We start from the raw sequence: 19,820 nt of genomic DNA, 5'->3' as shown, positions 1-19,820 counted from the left end.
ATATCTTTTTCCCTTTGTTCCAAAAAAGGGCTCACACAGTACATATGTGTGTATATCTGTCTTGCCCTTAGAAAACACATGAAACAACCTTTTACAATTTAAAAGCCAGACTGTAATGCAAATATACATAAAATATTTTAATTTTTCTTGACTTTTCTGTCAATCTTAATCCATGTCTTGAATTTAAATTTAAATACAAATCATGCTTTTCATAAAATAAGATGTCCAGTGTCATATCTACCTCCAACCCCCAATCAAATGGATATGATGATGTGTTGCTTTGGGTTCAAGGATAAAAAAGGAGTTTACCCTTTGATCTGCAAGGCTAGAGGAGAGGCTAGTACTTCTGAAATCCCTGATTCTTATTATGTTAATGAAAATAGTGCCTGAAATCTCCTAACCTTGTCCAGAAAACATGGTTGCTTTTGGCAAGGCATCGGTGGGTGGCTAGGCAGGCCAACAAGTGCCTATAAAGAGGGACTGGGAAATAAGTTTGCTGCCTGTTTTGTTTATGAGTGCTGAAGTCAAATTTTGCCAAAGATGTATTCACTGTGATTGTGCCCAAGGAGTAGGAAAGGGAAGCATCTTCCCACCACCATGGAGAAATGTTGTTAGAAACCATTGAATCTTTCTATGATCAACTAAAAAGACAGTCTACTCCTTCCGTACAATAGGATAACTGAGAATGTATAGAAATAAAACAGCTGGCATTTATGGTTTTTAGTTACTACTCATATTCAAATTGACAAAAATGTCAATTTTTTGTGTCATTTGAACTGCTCTTTTCGTTACCATATAACCAATACAGCAAAGCAAGTAGTGATTCCTTATAGAGAAATGAATCAGCTGATTTTACAACTGAATGCTTAATTCTTTTGAGTAAAAAAGGATGTTATTTCAGGTTCCATATATGAATCATCAGTTTCCCTGATGCACATACTAATGATGCTTTCCTTTTCATAGAAACATTGAATCCTCATAAATTTAGAGCAGGAAAGGACCTGCTCTAAATTCATTCATTCTATAGATGAGAAAAATGATACCCTAGAGAATTTAAGTAACTTCCTCAAAGTCACCCAATTACTAAGTTGAAGAAACTGGGATTTGAACTCAGTTCCTCTAACTCCAAATCATAACAAGCTTCCTCTTCATCTAATGTAACTCTTTTTTTTTTTCCTTTTTGGCTAGGCAATGGGGTTAAGTAACTTGCCCAGGGTCATACAACTAATAAGTGTCAAGTGTCTGAGGCCAGATTTGAACTATGGTCCTTCTGACTACAAGCCTGAAGCTCTATCCACTGCTCCACCTAGCTGTCCGATGATATAATTCTTTAATGGCTAAATTGGAAACATTTCCATGAGAAATTAACATCAACTAATAGGATAATTTAACATATAAATACTTCCATAAGCCCATGGAGGTGAGGATGGTTAATTTACGGAGCACAGCAGGACAGCATGCAGATTCATTTAACTTGTTTCAGGGACTGAGTAAAGGAAAATACCTTACCCGGTTGGTTTCACTTTTCAAGCGGTCATTCTTTGCCCTTGCAGACTTTTCGGCTAGCTTCTTCTGCCTTTGAGGGCCTCTTCCAAAAAAGATGTAATTGACAAAGGCATATTCGAGGAGGGCCAAGAAGACAAAAACAAAGCATCCCATCAGGTACATGTCTATGGCTTTCACATAAGGGATCTTGGGCAAAGTCTCTCGAAGGTGAGTGTTGATTGTTGTCATGGTCAGTACAGTTGTAATTCCTATAAGAGAAATGTGACAGTAAGTATCTGCAGTTTTGCCACATTGGGTTTCATCTTTCATATGTTTAAAAAAATCCCCAAATAGCTTGAGTCAGTTCAAATGATGGATTGGATATTATTGGGCTCATGTGTAGTAGGTGAGATTGAAATGCAATACAGCATAAAATATATCATTTGGAGGTGCGTAGGCAGAACTATCACATTCAGAGTGGTGAAATGACATCTCCACTCTGGGGAAGATAGCACTTAGAATCCTGCACACAGATCTGTGTTCCATAATAGCAGTATGTTATAACAAATGGAATAGAATTCTGAAAACAGATGAAAATGTGGAAAGTACTAGTGAGAAAAGTGATGCATGTGAAGAGTTGGGAGAAATGAAAATAAATGGGAGTAAATGGGAGATTTCATAGAAGCATCTAAAAGTCTGAGTGGGAAAAAAAACATGGAGGAAGGAGAATAGTATTATGGGGGCTGCATGAGCAAACCTTGCAAAGATGTTTAACAAAGGCAAAATGAAACTTACTGATTAATAAATGCTTATTGTATTGAATTGTATTATCAAAAAACAATAGAGGACAGTCAACTGTTTGGTGAAAGCGCTGGAAATATCATCTGCTGAACAATTTTGATTACACAGGATAATTCCATACATATATGGAGCAAGAAAGCAAATAATACAGTATAATCCAAATGCCTGAAGGGAAGCCATTTATTTTCGTACCCCTCATAAGATCTAGCAGTGCCTTACCCTTGGTAGGTCCTCAATAAGTATCTGGTAAAGAAATTAATTTTCTTTTTCTTTTATTTTCTTTTCTTTTTTAATTTTTTTTCCATATGCTTTTGAGTTGAAAATTTTTTCTTCCTTCCCCCCCCCATCCTCCCCAAGACGGCACACAATCTGACATAGGCTTTACATTTACATACCCATTAAACATATTTTCACATTAGTGAAGTTGTAAGTAAAAATTAAAACCAATAGGAGAAACCATCAGAAAGATGAAACAAAATTCAACTTAAGGTAAAAATAAGTGAGAGCGATTCGACTTCCATAGTTTAAAGAAATTAATTTTCTTGAAAGCAAATATCATAGTATTTTCTGTATTAATAGAACTGATTAATGCTTCTGGCACATATCTAATATCAATAGATTCATCTTAAGAATTCATTATGCAATATCTCACAATTATTTTACACACATGAGTCTTGTCTCTCCAAGAAAACTATAAGAAAAGGGGCATAGACCTTACTTTATTCTTCTTTGATAGCTAGCACATTACCAAATGCAGGACCAGGTATTATACAGGTATTCATAAAATGCTTAGAATCACAGAAGAATTGAATTTTAAAGATGGAAGGATTTTATAGGTGTTACAATCCAGTAAAGGAATTGAAGTTAATTGATTTGCTTAATGTCACAGACACAGTTAATGGACAAGCCTGAACTTATTCAGTTTAAATGAAACTTACTGGTGAGAGGGTAGGAAAGTCACTCAATTTTTTTTTTTTATGGTAGAATAACTCTTTTGGTCTAGGAAGTATCTTAGAAAGAGGTGGCATACTACCAGGGCTTTGAAGTCAGGAAGAGTTGTGTTCAAATTTGGCTTTTGCCACATGCTAGCTGTATGACCATGGGCAGGTAGATCACTTCATTTCACTTGCCTTAGGGAAAGATGTTTAAGTTACAGAAGACTTGTGATATGGATCTATAAAGGGAATTCCCTCCACTGCTGAAATCATAGTTCTAACATATATCCCCAGTCCAAAAAAAAAGGATCTTGGAGAATAATTTTGTCAAGAAATATGTTTCAAGAGTAAGTAGTTTAATTCTTCTTACCAGTAAGATTGATCTTATTCAGTGTGATTAATTTTCTTTTTTGGGGGGCAGCTAAGAAAGAACTTAACTATATTTCCTCTCGGGCACACAATAATAACAATAACGACAAAAACAATAACAACATCATAACTTGCATCTGTATATAACACTTGGTTGTTAAGTACTTTCCTCATAATAACCCTGTGAGGTAGATATAAGTGATATTATTCCCATTTTACATATGAAGAAAAAAGGAATGGAAAGCTCTCATCCATCAGTCTTGGCCTTCATATGGACAGATTTATATATTTGTTATGTTTGCCGGCGGGCCCACCTGTTACTTAGCACTTATGCAAGCTAAAGGAAAAAAAAATACTATGGCCATGTTCCCATGAACATGTTGACCTGGGCAACGGAAAACAATTGTCACATGAACAGTTTGGGAGAAGGACAAAGGGCATAGAGGGACAGGACTGCCATAATTGCCCAGTACCCATACTCTAGAGGCCAGCAAGTAGGTAGAGCAACACTACCAAGAATTACCAACATGGAGACCGATTTCCTCTCTCTCACTAAGGAATACCTTTCCAGTTATCAAGGAGGTGTGAAAAATAAAGTCTGTTACTTTAAAGGGAAAAAAAGTATTTTCTATTTCTAAGTATATCAGTATAATTATTGAATATGTGCTCAGAGAGGGCAAGGATCATCATTATCTCTTGTTTCACAGATTGTGATTAAAAAGTAATTGAATCAAGAAGAGTCACTTGTAGATTTTGGAATGGAGCCTATGTCTCCTACTTTGAAGTCATAGTCTTTATCCCTCTGCCTTCAGCATCACTGCTAAAAATACAGAAATAAAGAATAGAGAAAAATAATTTCAGGTCCAACTGGTAAAACAATTGTTGATGGAGTTTATAAAGAACTTAGACTTCACTGTATTTTAAATTAAATCTTACTCCAATGTCTCATTGTAGTATGGAAGGGACCCGAGGCTCTCCATGGGCAGCTAGTTGGCACCATAGTGCATAGAGTACCAGGCCTGGAGTCAGGGAGACTCATCTTCCTGGGTTCAAATCTGACCTCAGATACTTACTAGCTGTGTGACCCTAGGCAAGTCACTTAACCCTGTTTGCCTCAGTTTCCTCATCTGTAAAATGAGCTGGAGAAGGAAACGACAAACCAGTCTAGTATCTTTGTCAAGAAAACCCTAAATGGGGTCAGGAAGAGGCGGACATGACCAAAAATGACTGAGCAACAACAACAAATTAGGATCCCCAAGACTAGACAGTGGACAATAAACTGTGGAAGGTAACCCCAACTTGGGAGGCTTCACATACAAGCCCAGTCCTGGACCATAGCTTTGTTGCCCAAGGCCCGACCTAATTAGGTTTGGATAGGCTCATCACTATGCTAGCTACAAGGTGATACTCTTTTTTTGGACAAGGCTAGTTGCATCGTAAAGAGCACACAACCAGGAAGACTTGGGTATGAATCCTATCTCTGCCACTTACTAGTTATGTGATCTTAAACAATTTTCCTAATCCTTGTCTCGGTTTCCTTATCTGTAAAATGGGGCAAATAATATCACAGTTCTTAACCTCACTGGGTTGTTGTGAGGATCATATGAGATTATGTAGGCAAAGTGGTTTGCAAACTTTAAAATGCTATATAAATGCTTGTTATTATTATTAATAAGTCACAAATGGGTTGTGATCTGTATCACTGGAGGAAATCACCACATCAATCACAGATCCTTAAAGTATGCGCAACTACCTTTTTTCATATGAGAATTTCACTGGAATGCTTCATACAATACATAAGTGAAAGCAATATACAAAATCTAAAGTTGTTTTAAGAGTGTAAGATAATATTATGATAGTTACTAGAGCCAGAATGTTGGCACATCAGATAGAGCTCTGGACCTGCAGTTAGGAAAAACTGATTTCAAATATAGTTTCAGACATTTAATAAAATGCTTGAGCAAGTCATTTCACCTCTATCTGCCTCAATTCATCTGTAAAATGGTGATAATAAGAGCACTTACTTTTCCAGAGTTGTTGAGAGGATCAAATAAGATATTTGTAAAGCACTTTGCAAATCTCAAATCACTTTATATTTTATATATACTGTATGCATATAATTATATTACACATCAGTATCGTCAGTTACATAGATATACATGTTAACATCATTTCCAGTGAAAAGCTTTACTTAATATTCAGCTTAATCACCAACTCTTTTTCTTGCTGTTATTTTATTGTTTTCAGTTGTGTCCAACTCTTTGTGACCCCATTTAGTATTTTCTTGATAAAGATACTGGAGTGGTTTGCTGTTTCCTTCTCTAGCTCATTTTACAGATGAGGAAACTGAGGCAAACAGGATTAAGTGACTTGCCCAGAGTCACACAGCTATTAAGTGTCTGAGGCTAGAATTGAACTCTGGAAGGGCCTGGGTTAGGAGTTCTTTTGACAACAGTAAAACTACCTTAATTTCCTGACTCCTGAGAGAGAGAGAGAGGAGGGGAGGAAGAAAGAGTAGAAAAGTGAAAGGAAGGAATACTTTCATGTAAGACTTTTTCACCACCCTCCCATCCATCTTTTTTAAAATCAGATCTGTGATTTCATGATGTAAGAAACTCCCAGGAAAGAAACTCCCTCTACCAATGCAGATTGAGCTGGGTCAAGCAGTGAATAGAGTGCTGGGTCAAGAAGACTTATTTTCCTGAGTTCAAATCTATCCTCAGACACTTAACTAGCTATGTGATCCTGGGTGAATCACTTCATGTTGTTTGCCTCACTTTCCTCATCTGTAAAATGAGCTGGAGAAGGAAATTGTAAACCACTCTAGTATTTTTGCCAAGAAAACTCCAAATGGGGTCACAAAGAGTTGAATATGACTTAACAACAATAGTCTTAAAGAATCATTTAGGCGGCAGCTAGATGGCGCAGTGGATAGAGCACCAGCCCTGGATTCAGGAAGACCTGAGTTCAAATCTCACCTCAGACACTTGACACTTACTAGCTGTGTCACCCTGGGCAAGTCACTTCACCTGTCACCAAAAACAAAACAAAACACCAAAAAACAAGAATCATTTAGGGTAGGGAGAGAGTAAGTGATTTGCCCAAGGTCACACACATGGAGGACCTATCAAAGGAGGTACTTGAACCCAGATTGACCTAACTCAAAGGATTCTATCCATTATGACAGACTACAACTCGTTCAAGACTGCACAAATGCATTTGAATAGTGGATAATGTGGATTATTCTTCTCTGATTAACTGAATGAATAGTATAAATAACTTTATATTTGGAATGCTGTAAGTACAATGCTACTTAGAGGGAGGAAGGATGAGTTAATTGCTCAAAGATTTCATTTCAGTTCTGTATTTCTCTGAGATAAATACTTTAAAAGTCCCTTCATCAATGCCTTTTGCCTATGAGTTTGCTATCTCAGTTGTATCTAAATTATAAATAACTGAGAATTGTTTTATATGCCATAGGTTAAACATATTTTTCCCTCAAGGATATAAGAAAATCTTATAAATAAGAGTTCTAATTCATGTTGTCTATAAAGTAACATAGTGACCAAATGAGCAGAATAACTGCTGGGCTAGATAGCAGCACCAAGAATTAAATGGTGTGTTATAATGCTCATTAAATTGTATAATTCCAATTATATTACTATAATATTTGATTATTTTCCATTTTACTTTAAAAGATGTGGAACCAATTAGGTCTTCTTCCTCGGATAGAGGCATCTCTTTAAACAGGAAATAACAATTCCTATCCTAATAAAAATTGGTAACAAATATTTTATGATGAAAATATTCTAGAGGCATATTTTCCCTATCATCGCTGTGAAGATTCACATTTAAGACTTTTTAATTAAATTATCACATCAAGGGAATCATGCGTGAGCTTTTCTATTGAAGATAAAACAGAATTATGTCCACAAAGCTAGTGTCATGAGATGTCAAAATGCTAAAAGTGAACCGTAGTCTCTGAAATCACTCGATACCATGATGATATATTTAGTTAAATTTTAATGCTATTTTTTAATCACATACCGAGAGCAACTCTTGCCGCTGATGCATCATAATTAATCCAGAATGACACCCATGATAAAATTGTAATCAGTATGGAGGGCATGTAGGTCTGAAGAATGAAGTATCCAATATTTCTCTTCAACCTAAAGCTCAGTGAAAGTCGTGGATAGGCACCTATGAAAAACACAAAAATGTTATTTATAACAGAGAGAGAGAGAGAGAGATTGGCAGACAAAATCGTTTGCCTTTGTTGCCATGGAGACTAAAACATGTCTTTGGAGCCACAGGGACTGTGGAATACTCCACAACCATACAATTTATTTCTGTCTGGCAAATGGTATTTACAGGGAACCCAGAGTGTCTTGAGAGAAAAACACTGTTATGTAGTCTATTTTTAATATAATAATGAGGAAATGCTACTAAGGCTAAATGCTAAACTGAGAAATATCCCTCTGGAAAACTTTTTTTTAAATTTTTTTTTTTAAGAAAAGCTTTTAACAGAAGGCTGCAAAAGAAAGCCATGTCTTGTTTATCCTTTTAATTAATGGCTGTTCTTCTACTTCTTCATTGTCTGCAGATAGATTTGGCCCAGAGCTGCCCCAAGCCAAATGGTTTTTTTTTGCTGCCACCCACATATACCAGGCTCAAAATCAGCTGTGCAAAAGTAACTAGGATGGGGCCACTTACCAAAGGTACAAAGACCCTGAAATTTTGCATATGAAAAATTAAAAATTGGAATGGTTAAAGGCGGGAGATACCTAACCCTAGTAAAACATGTCCCTTAATCTCACACTGAAATGCTACAGTTCCTTGACAGATGAAAGCATTGACTCCATCAGCTTTGTTATTTCTCAGCATTCATGTATCTGTATGCACATAGTAAGACTGCTTTGGCTTTTCATCTTTCTATGTATCCTTCCTACATGTCACACTTAAGAGAAGCATTGCTTTACAATACATAGATACATAAAAATAAGTTTTTTATTCTGACTAGCCATCCTTTCTTTTGACCCATTCTTTGAGTCAAAAGCATCTGACAAGATGCTTACAATTCTGACAAGCTCCTTACAATTCTCTCCCCTAATCTCAAATTTTTCTTTACTTGCAGATTGCCTCTTTCCTTCCAATCACAGGAGAACTGTCTCTTCTTTTCAGAACTAACTTTCTACTTATGCTCTTGATCACACTCCTTCCTGGTTTCTCTGGGAAGGTGATTTCCTCAAGTAACACCTCAAGGTTCTTCATCTTCAGTCTCTCATCCCAGTTCCATTAGAATCTCCTGGCCTTACAAATAAGTTCAGGATACTTCGATTCTAAATGAATATTCCTGCATAAGCCTCCTTAAGCTTTTTCCAATCCCCCTTAATTCTAGTGTCTCCCCTCTATTAATTATCCCCAAGCTGTATTGTTTGCATGTTGTTTCCCCCATTAGACTGTGAGCTCCTTGAGGTAGAGACTGTCTATTGACTTTCTTCATATCCCCAGTACTTAACACAGTGCCTGGCACATAGTAGGTGCTTAATAATTGTTTATTGGTTGATGTTTATAAAGCCTTTTGTCAAACTAAAAATACATATAAATATGAGCTAGTATAATTTTATTCTATCTTGTGTCTTATTTATTGTCCTGCTTCTGTCTTCCCTACTGTGTTACGAAATACTTGAGTTGAGAAATTAGGCTTTATTCATTTTTTCATCTAACCCCTTCCCCCAAGTGATTAGCACATCAACTTACATATCCTAGGGGCTCAAAACACATCTGATGAATAAATGAATATAATTTTGTATTATGTACTCATGAGATGAAACCATGTACAGTGGCTTTGATTTCTCAAATTTCCTTTTCCGAATCCCCAGTGATTCTAGTGGGTTTTAGATTACAGGCTTAAAGAAGGGGATGAGTGCTGTAACCTTTTTTTATATCCAAAACATACTTCAGCTTCTCATGAGCTAAGCCATCAGCCTTAGAATGCCTTTGAAACACAGCTTCTTATGGGAAATATTCCAGTAGGGTCAATACCTTCATATCAAGGACTTTATCATTAATTTTTACAGGGACCCACCCCTAACTTCTCACACAATAAACTGTATGGAAAGCAGGAAATTAACAAATTGCCTGCTCTATGTAATAAATTGTATTGAATGCTGAAAGAATAAATGAATGGATATCTACCTACTAAAGAATGACAGACTCTATTTCTTTTTGCAGGGAAAAATGCTGTTGATAAGTAGGGGAAAAATTCTCAGAATTACATAACCTAAAAGCTTTTAGGTGGCACAGTGGGTAGAATGCTTGGCTTGGAGTCAGGAAGTCCTAAGTGAGTAGCCTCAGACACTTACTAGGTACGAGATGCTGGGCAAGTCACATAATCTGTTTGCCTCAGTTACCTCAACTGTAAAATTAGGATACTAATAATATCTATCTTCCTCTTCTCCTTGAATTTTTGTGGGGATCAAATGAGATTTATAAAAAAAAAATGGTTAGCATAGTGCCTGGCCCTTTCTCTATAAAGCTAAAAGGAACTTCAGCAGTCATCAAGTTCATTCTAGACCTTACCTAGAATGCCTTCCACATAATTCCTGACAAGTGGTCTTTCTTAGCTTCACATGAAGACTACCACTGATGGAAGAAACCACCACGTCCTGTTATCTTCTTCCCACTTCTGTATAGCTCTGAGAATTTTTTTTACTTTATACCAAGATTATTATTATTTTTTTCAGGATTCAAGTATTACTCCTAGATCTGCCCTCTGAGACAAAAGAATGATAATAATAATAATAATAATAATGATAATAATATCCTTCTTCCACATGACCCATCAGATACCTGGCAGCTCTCTTATGCTCCTCCCATAAATCTTCCGTAATTCTCCTATTCTCACATCGTTCCATCCACTTGGCCCTTTTCCAAATCTGTTCTAACTTGTTAATGTCCTTCCTAAAATTTGGCATACAGAAGTGAACACAATACTCCAGCTTGGTTCTTACCGCGGTGGGGGAAGAGCAGGATTGTTACCCTTGTCTGGATACCATGCTTCCATTAATGCAGTCAAAGATCAAGGTAATTTCTTTTGGGTTTTGAGTTCACACTGCAGTTGACTATTGAGTTTAGTATACATGAAAAGCACAGAGATTTGAGTGATCATTTTGGACCTTGTGCCACCCAGGCATGATTCCCATTTCATAATGCCTTCATCCCTCTAAATTCTCTAAGTCAATTAGACTTAAAGATACGAACAGTGATAAGAATAAAAAGTAATGCAGCAGTGTCCTGAGAGAGTGAGTGTCATAGTAGAGAAGCTCTCTACATTAATGGATATGTGCTGAAGCATTAGTGACTCTAAAGTATTTTCTCTGAGCCTTCCTCTGATTATCCTATGACAGGCACACTACAATGTTCATGAATAGATAGAAGTCTAAATGCAACAATAGCCTCTTTTTTAGGCAATAGTGTAATAGGTACAAAAATCTGTACCAATTAAAAGCAGTTTAGGACATAGAGAGATAGAGTAGTATAGAAAAAGTAGCACAGAAAAGCATTGGCCTTAGAATTAGAAGACTTGGGTCTGAGTTTTAACTCAGGTATGTTTAGTTGGATGACTTTGGAATGCCACTTAATCTCCCTGGTCTCAGTTTCCCCATCTGTAACATGCATGTAACATTACTTCAATTGCCTACCTCCTAGAGTCATTACAAGGAAAGTGCCTTGCAATTTTCAAGTTCTAAACAAATGAGAGTTATCATTAAGTACTCCAAGACACAGAAAAATAGTCCAGAGCATTAAGCAGCATCACATCCTAGAAGCACTGCCAGGATAGAATACACTGATGCAGGCATCCCAGAGCCACCTAGAAAACCTAGCGGAGTTTCCATTGACAGAGGTTAATGCTCTATGATAGAGATGCATTAAGGCTGATCCTGTGAAATTGATACTGCAGTGCATTAGTGCATTAAAGCCTGTTTCAAAATGTCAGGAGAAATGTGCAGAAGCTCTAATGTGAATGTGCCAACACAGATATTTGATGATGCCAAGGTAGATGCTGAACCATGGTAATGGAGTCAGGCAAAATTCTGGACATATTCCTAGGCTCTTCTGTCAGATTGAAAGGTATCTGCCACCAGACCAGCTTCCAGCCAGCCCTTGCCGCCATCACTGAGGGGAGAAATGATTGTGGAGAAGGAGCATTTTCTTATCAGCAGCAGCAATAACTGGCAACCAAATATCAGATAGGTAGAAGAACCCTAGGAATAGGAGCTTCCCCCCCGAAAATCAGTCTAGCTTATTAGGGAAGCAACTCTCATGGAGAAGGGGACAGCCACCACCACCAAATGCCCACCAACTGCCACTCACAGGGCAGGGAAGCCAGTTCTGCTGAAGCAGCGGGGACCTTGAAAGGGAGATGGGAAGCTGCATGTACCAGGCAAGTCAGACCACCACTACCACTTTGACAACCATTCCCTTTGTACTCTGATGGATACAAGCCCGTACCCTGAACACAAGAACCTTTGGAATAGCAATGCTCCCAGCCCAATGTCCACAGCCATCATCTAGGAAAGCAAGCCTTATGAAAATGCAGACTGGTGATTGCTCCTACAGGTGCCAGAAATGATTCAATATCAGAAACTGATATGATGTTAGCAGTGGAGACAACATTCAAGAACAGCATCACCGTCTGCTTTGCTACTGCATGTGAAGAGCCATGGCATCTTTTCATTTGCCTTGTTGAAACTTTCCATATGTGTTGTTTTATTGGAACATGAGCTCCTTGAGAACAGGCACTGCCTTACTTTTCTGAGAGTATCCTCAGCACATAACACAGTGCTTTGCACATATTAAGCACTTAGCAAATGCTTCACTCATTCATCTAATTCATCATTCATCAGTCCTTCCATATAACAATGCAATTCCCCCTCCCTCTGCCCCTCCCCTCACACCTGCAATGACATAGTAGAAAGAAAGACCATTATACCAGAATTTGGAAAATGTGGGTTCTTTTTGTGGCTTTCCTACTATCTATCTGTGGTACTTTAGCAAGAGAGCTAATTTATCTGGGTTTTCTAACTAGTGAAGGAAAAGCATTAGACTAGATCAAGTATTCTTAAACTGGGTCTTTGAATAGATTTCCGGGGGAGGGGGAGGCATAATTTCTAACTGAAATTTAGCATTTCTTTCAATCATGAATTGTTAAAAAAAATATTCTGAGAAGGCCTCCATAGGTTTCACCAGAGAGCCAAAGGAATCTGACACAAAAAAGGTTCAGAAGCCCTGGACCAGATGATATCTAAAGTGAAGTTTCAACATTCAAAGAGTCTACTTGATAGATATCTAATTGATAGGGTTAAAGAAACCAAGACTGTATCTGAGGTCCTTTTTGAATTACAGTTTATAAAACTTAATAGCACTAATATGAAAAGGGGAATATCTTGGGCAGATCTAGACATATCAGATGGAAGTTCCAGAGAGACAGATTTCATATTGAGTGAAAGGATGAACTTCTTTTTTTTTCCCTGCATTTTTTGGGGGGCTAGGCAATGGGGCCAAGTGACTTGCCCGGGTTCATACAGCTAGTAAATGTTATGTGTCTGAGGTCAGATTTGAACTCATGTCCCCCTGAATCCAGGGCCGGTGCTCTATCCACTGCGCCCCCTAGCTGCCCCAATGAACTTCTTAATGGAACTCTTCAAAAGTATCTCTGTTCTAAATTGAAATGCAGTTTGTCAGGGATGTCATAGAGGACAGTCCTTCTCTGATATGGGTTGATTTAGATTATTTCTTGACATTCCTTGCAATTCTGAGAATCTGTAATTCTACAAATTGAACAGTAAGAATTCTATAGTTCCTTGTCCATGGGTGCTTGAAATATCCCTCTTTCTGAACTCTGGACTATATTAGCCATAATTTTAGAAAGCAACCATTTAAAAAAGTAGGCACACCATCAGTAAATTGACAATTATTTTATGTGTCTATTGTGTATCTAGCACTTTCCTAGATACTTGGGTTAAAATGTCAAAATTAAACAAACTCTACCTTCAATAAGCTTAAATTCTATCAGCATTTTTATATTTGGATGAGTATTGATTGTCAAAATAATCTAACTGGGAGCATATGCATGTATTTTAGTAATGTTAGCACTGATTATAATATATTTGGAAATTTTGTAGCTAGCTTAGGAGTCACAGCTAACGCATCAATATATTTTTTTGTTTTTAGGCAATTGGGGTTAAGTGACTTACCCAGGGTCACATAGCTAGTAAGTGTCAAGTGTTTGGTCTGAGGCCGCATTTGAACTCAGGTCCTCCTGACTTCAGGACTGGTGCTGTATCCACTGCGCCATCTAGCTGCCCCCTGTATCAATATTTTCTTTATTTTATAGTCAAAAAACCAAAGCCAAACCAAACCAAACCAATATTACTCAGATCAATTAACCATGTTGTTCACCTGGATTGGCTCAAAGTAACTTTTGACTATTTGTAAGAATCAAATACATTCCCACAAAGATAAAGATTACATACCACTGAATAATTTTTTTTTTTAAGGTTTGGCATGGCTCTAAAGGCAATTCCAAAGGAGGAGTCAGGCAGGTGCTCTCCTTGCTGTGCATGTTAAATAATCGTAGCCTAAGAGGAATCTAGCTCAATGAAGAAATTCTGAGCCTGACAGGGGAGTTTCTTTTAAAAATGGCATCAGGAAGATATAACAGCTTAGCTCCTTTATGGTCCTTTATGGAACTAGACCCAAGCAGCCCCTTAACAGAGGCAATACACTTGGTCTCTGTTAGCTGTAGGCATAGACGTTTGCTTCTGTTGAGTCTGGATGGAAAGGTGGGCTAAATAACCTATGAAGTCCCTTCTAATTCTCAGGTTCTAGTGGTCTCTAAAGATCGGCCAGAGTGAAAACACTTATTTCCTAGAGAAGATGATACATTCAATAATATATCTCTAAGTTTGATGATTTTTAATGGCCCTCTTCTGCTAAAGCATGCATTAGGAGAAATAAAGAATGTAAGAGCAATTAAGCCAGAAGTTACACAACCTTTAAGGTATATGTCTCTTTCTTATTAATTGCACTGAAAGCCAGAGCTGGAAGGAGTTTGCAAATTGGATTCCAGAGAATTGCCAGAGCTTATATTAACCATAGGCAATGCTTATTATATTCCAATTTATAGAAAGTAGCAATATGGACTTCTCATTGTTATAGCAGATAAAAGCAAATGTGAAGGTTGATCTCTGAAAGATAGTAATTTAATGTAGCAAATGGAATTATTTGTTATCATTCATCATTGCTTCCATCTTTTCTCTTCAAATCTTACAGAAGTATTTTGAAATACATCTAGAAGGATTATTTTTCCCCAATATATGCCAGTACGTTCACTGAAAAAAAATAACAAAATAACCATACAAAACAATATATGTGCCTTCGGTCTAGTTCGCTCTACACTCCTTCATAAGAGAAGCTGAGTGTCTTAGGACTGTCCAGCATGGTGTGCCCTCATCAGAGAAGGTGTGTGCTCCATGAGCAAAGCAGAATTGAAGGAGCTCCAAAGAAACGTGAGATGAGCAAATTTAGAGAATTCCCCCCAAATGTTCACATGGACTATTTGTGCCCGATCTGTGGTAGAGCATTCTAAGCTTGTATTGGTCTGATCAGCCACAGTCGGACACACTGTAACACGACTGTAACATAGTGATGTCGTTTTGGTCCTCTTCAAGAATAAAAGACAACCGTGATCTAGCTTGTAATTTCAATTATTATTCTTTTTGTTCAAATTAACTCATCAAACATTTCTTCAATATCTATGTTATGCAGAGTTCCATACTAGGTCAGACAAATATAGAGACAGACAGATAGATATAGATAGATAGATAGATAGATAGATAGATAGATAGATATTTAGATAGATTAGTTTTCAAGCATAGGTATAATTCTAGCAAAGGGTTAATAATAATCCCTCTGCAGTAGAATTGTATTTATAGCCATTCATAGAGAATTCAGCGCTCAGGGTTTACCAATATGCAATTTAAAGAATTTCCTGCACTCAGAGCTTTTGTTGACCCTAGAATCGCTTCCAAAGTACATGTGCTTAGAAGGGAACTGAGTCAGATGGATCATGTGACTTCTCTCATATGGTTGCTACTCCTTCCTGCTCCACTTTCAGAATCATTGGCCTCTTTCTTGGTTTCTCCTTTCTCTTTCTGCACTTCTAATTGAACCCTTGTCCAGATCCTTGCCTCACTATTTTATTATTTTCTGATTCATATTGATATGCACAATCCTTACCAATTCAGTTTAATTAGGGTTAGATGGATCACAGAAGTACTTGAATGACTATTTTTAAGTGTGATTTTCATTGTTTTTAACGTATCTATGCAATGTGTCTAATGCAACTATCTATCTTAAATGTATCTACATGTATGCATATGCTTACACAAGTGCAAAGTTAACTTTTAGACTGCAAAGTCTCTCAAGGGGAGGGACTACAGCTCATGAAGGGCTTAGCATAGTTCCAATAGGCTATAGGTCCTTACTAGACATCTGCTGATTAAATATGGAAGTATTTTGTTATAATGGAATTGGTATAGGAGTCAGAGGACTTAGGTTTAAATATTGCTTCTGAATCTGACTGCTTCTGTGATCTTGGGCAAGTCAGTTAACCTTAACTTTCCTGTTTCCTCATGTATAAAATGAAGCAGCTGTATTAGACAACTTCTAAGGTCTCATCTGGTTCTAGATTTATAGTTTACACTCCTGGGATGAAAATCCTGCCAATAACATTCTTAGAAAACTTGGTATAAATGAAAAATGAGTTGTAATGAGTATATAAATGGTTTGAATGTATGCAAGGAGTTATACATTTTTCCCAACTTGTTTGTATTCCTATTTTATTAGAAAACTATATTTTTATGAAAAGTGAAAGATACATTACTTTTGCCTTGACCATTATAAATTGTAACAAATTCTAAATTAATAAGGTTTTAGCCTTATTCCTATGCATTAAGATTAAATAGCAATGGCCTTCAACATTGGTTAGGAAATTAATTGTTCTAATTTGTCAGACTTCAATTCAAGCCCCACTACCTGAATACTTGTGATTGTAGTCATTAATATCACTATAAATGCAGCAAAATTCCAATGATGACTTACATGCAAGAAGTGGTGTCAAATCATCATCAAGGAATTGTATGACCTGAAGAGTCACAAGGTCTATCATGTAATAAACATGAGGAATAATACATGGAAAGCTTAAAGGTTGTGTTGATGTCTATGCTGTGTTGAGGGGCCTAGAAGTCCTCCAGTAGGCTGGGTGGATAGTCACTGAGGATTTATTAAAGGCCCTAGACAATAATAGCAAAGGATGAAAACATATGAATGGATTTTGATCTAAACTAGTGGAAGGCATAAAAATGGAGATCACAGATAATGAAAATAATATTTATTATTTTAAATACCTAATTAGTCATTAGTAAAATACAATGTACATAATAGACTCTTAAATATTTCTTAAATTGAATTAAGTCAAATTAAATTGTGTAGGTAAAATGTCTGTATATTATAAGCTTCTATGTATATATAATATATTATCGTATCTACTGAATATGTTTCCCCAATATTCAAAAGATCTATGATTTTGATGGCATAGTAAACTTCATCTCCCTGCATAGTGAAATACAATTGTGGAAGAGGCAGATTTTATTCAATTACTTATTTTATGGAGTCATATTCAAAGGGGAGGAAACAAGGCATAGGTAGGGGTGGGGAATGTGTGGCCTGGAAGCCACATGAACAAGTTTGTTCCGTGAAGTTTGGATTCAGTCAAAAGGCTGCACTTGTGGACCTAGAGGGCCACATGTGGCTTCCAGGCCACAGGTTCCCCACCCTGGCACAGAGGATAGAGAGCTAGCCTTGGAACCAGAAAGATGTGGTTTAAAGCCCTGCCTCTTACATGATGACTATGTGACCTGAGTGTTTCACTTATCTCTGTGATCGACAAAAACTCTCTAATGTTATCTGCTGATCTGGTAAAGGGAATTTTCACATGAGGGCCTCCCTCCACTGAGGAAATCACTGATTCAGTTTTTTAAAAAAGCGTCTGAGGCCAACTTTGAATCAAGTCTTCCTGACACCAAGTCCAACATTCAGTCCACTATACCTATCACATTTACCTTCACCATGACAGATATTTAAAGTTGGGGAGGGAATAGTTGGGAGTTAATGGTACAGGAAGAATGGTTTGTTTATTTTTGAGTTATATGAAATCCTACCTGGTTACAGACACCCTTTAAAAGAATTCACATCATTTACAACCACCTAATAAAATATTTCTGATAACACTGCATGAACAAACTATAAGAATTCTTCCCTGAGTACACCCTAATGACCTAATGATTGCAATTTTCCAGACAGAGGCAGGCGTGGGTTGGGACTATTTCACAACCAGAATAACCCTGTGTTTTCAGCAGGCCTTATGCTGATCCATCTTGGTTCATGAAATAGATGAAACCATCATTTTAATATTTGACATTTTTTTCTAGTTAGCCACAAGGAAATTTTATTGACTATGCAAAAATGTTTATTTAAAAAAGTTTGAGTTTATGGTTACTTAGGCAAGTATGATTAGAACTTCTACTTAAAAAGCTAGGACATGAGAGTTGCAATTTTGATTCTGCTCTGTCATGGGATATAAATCAACTGGGACACACTGGGTCACCCTTTGCTTGCATGAATTTGACAATGTAAACATTTAGTGTTTTTTCCCATACTTATCACACAGGGGCAATCTATTTCCCTCCTTGCCCTCTTCTTACTCTTAATGCTTTGAATAGTATTAATTGATAAGTAGCAAAGCTTTTCTCAGCTTGTCAATGAGTGGACATTATCCAAGACTTGAATACTTCTGGGAGGAAGAGCTGATATCCAGAGAAACAAGGGAGAAGGATGGAGGAATGTCAATTGTCAAAAATAACCCAGGTAGAGCTGATTTCCTTATTTAAACAGCTTTGTCAGGAAAGAAATGGAATAGTAAGCTTATTATATATTAGCCTCAATTTTTCAGAATCTTTTTGAAAAATCTATTTTTACATAACCTTCATTTCTGAATGCCCCCTAGCGACTATATTTTAACTAATAATTTAGAGAAAAAGAATAAAAAAGAAAAACAGTCCAACAAAACAAAACAGCATAGTATACAAATCTGACAGTATATGCCACATTTATGCCCAAAGTCTCTTAAAGTTGCAGGAGCTTTCCTTAAAAGCCTGGCTTCACGTTTATCTTAATGAACTGACATCTTTAAAAAAAAAAAGGTATAAGAATGCAAATCACCATACATAAAAGTATTGTTGAAAAAGGAAAAGACTGTAAGCTGGTAACATTTCAACTATAACTGGATATAAGAGAAAGGGCACTGATTAATATTTCATCAATTAACAGCTGAATCAAAGATGCCCATGTTTTATGTGTTAATGGTAGGCAAGGAATTGTGGTCCCAACTGTGATCCAATTTGGAGTTTTCTTGGAAAAAAATACTGGAGTGGTTTGCCATTTCCTTCTTATTTTGCAGATGAGGGACTGAGGCAATCAGGGTTAAGTGACTTTCCTAGGGTCACACAGCTAGCAAGTATCTGAGGCTAGATTTGAACTCAGCTCTTCCTGACTCCAGGCCCAGTGCTCTATCCACTGAGCCACCTAGCTGCCCTGAAGCAGTATGAGAATGCCCTGAATAAATGAAAATTGGGGGCAGCTAGGTGGTACAGTGATAGAGCACCGGCCCTGGAGTCAGGAGCACCTGAGTTCAAATCTGGTCTCAGACGAGACACTTACTAGCTGTGTGACCCTGGGCAAGTCACTTAACCCCAATTGCCTAGCCAAAAAAAAGAAAAAAAAGAAAAGAAAATTGACTGCAGGGGGATATCAGCCCTATTACTCTCCCATTCAGAAACAGGACCTACAGTATCACCCTTCATGAAAGTGTGTATGTGTAAGTAGGGGGAACTCACCTGTGGCAAAGACAACATTCTTTGAGACCAGTCTGTGTTCCACAATGGAGAACTGGGGAAGCTCAATCCTTTCCACACCTGTCACAGCATTGTCCCCACCTCGCCAATAAAACTCAATGTCATCTGTCGTGTAGCCATCTACCAAGAAAAAGGAAACAGGAAAATAGAGGTATTAAGTCTTAGCCCAACATAATTTTTTAAAAATTCAATA

General features: G+C 37.2%; 1 protein-coding gene across 1 annotated transcript in view; it reads right to left on the bottom strand.

Moving 5' to 3' along the window:
* Positions 1-19,820, bottom strand: part of GABRB3 (gamma-aminobutyric acid type A receptor subunit beta3) — a 248,789-nt gene that overhangs the window by 25,263 nt on the left and 203,706 nt on the right. The window contains exons 6-8 of the mRNA XM_020992951.2: positions 19,610-19,747; positions 7,638-7,790; positions 1,510-1,754 (exon numbers count right to left, since the gene is read on the bottom strand). Of these exons, the coding sequence (XP_020848610.1) occupies positions 1,510-1,754; positions 7,638-7,790; positions 19,610-19,747 (536 nt within the window). The remainder of the gene's footprint in view (positions 1-1,509; positions 1,755-7,637; positions 7,791-19,609; positions 19,748-19,820) is intronic.

Source organism: Phascolarctos cinereus, unplaced genomic scaffold (assembly GCF_003287225.1).
Source record: "Phascolarctos cinereus isolate Bilbo 61053 unplaced genomic scaffold, phaCin_HiC Scaffold_726;HRSCAF=1367, whole genome shotgun sequence".
Classification (NCBI taxonomy): Eukaryota; Metazoa; Chordata; class Mammalia; order Diprotodontia; family Phascolarctidae; genus Phascolarctos; species Phascolarctos cinereus.
Note: the sequence above shows the minus strand (reverse complement) of the source record. Positions and strands in the feature narration are given on the sequence as shown.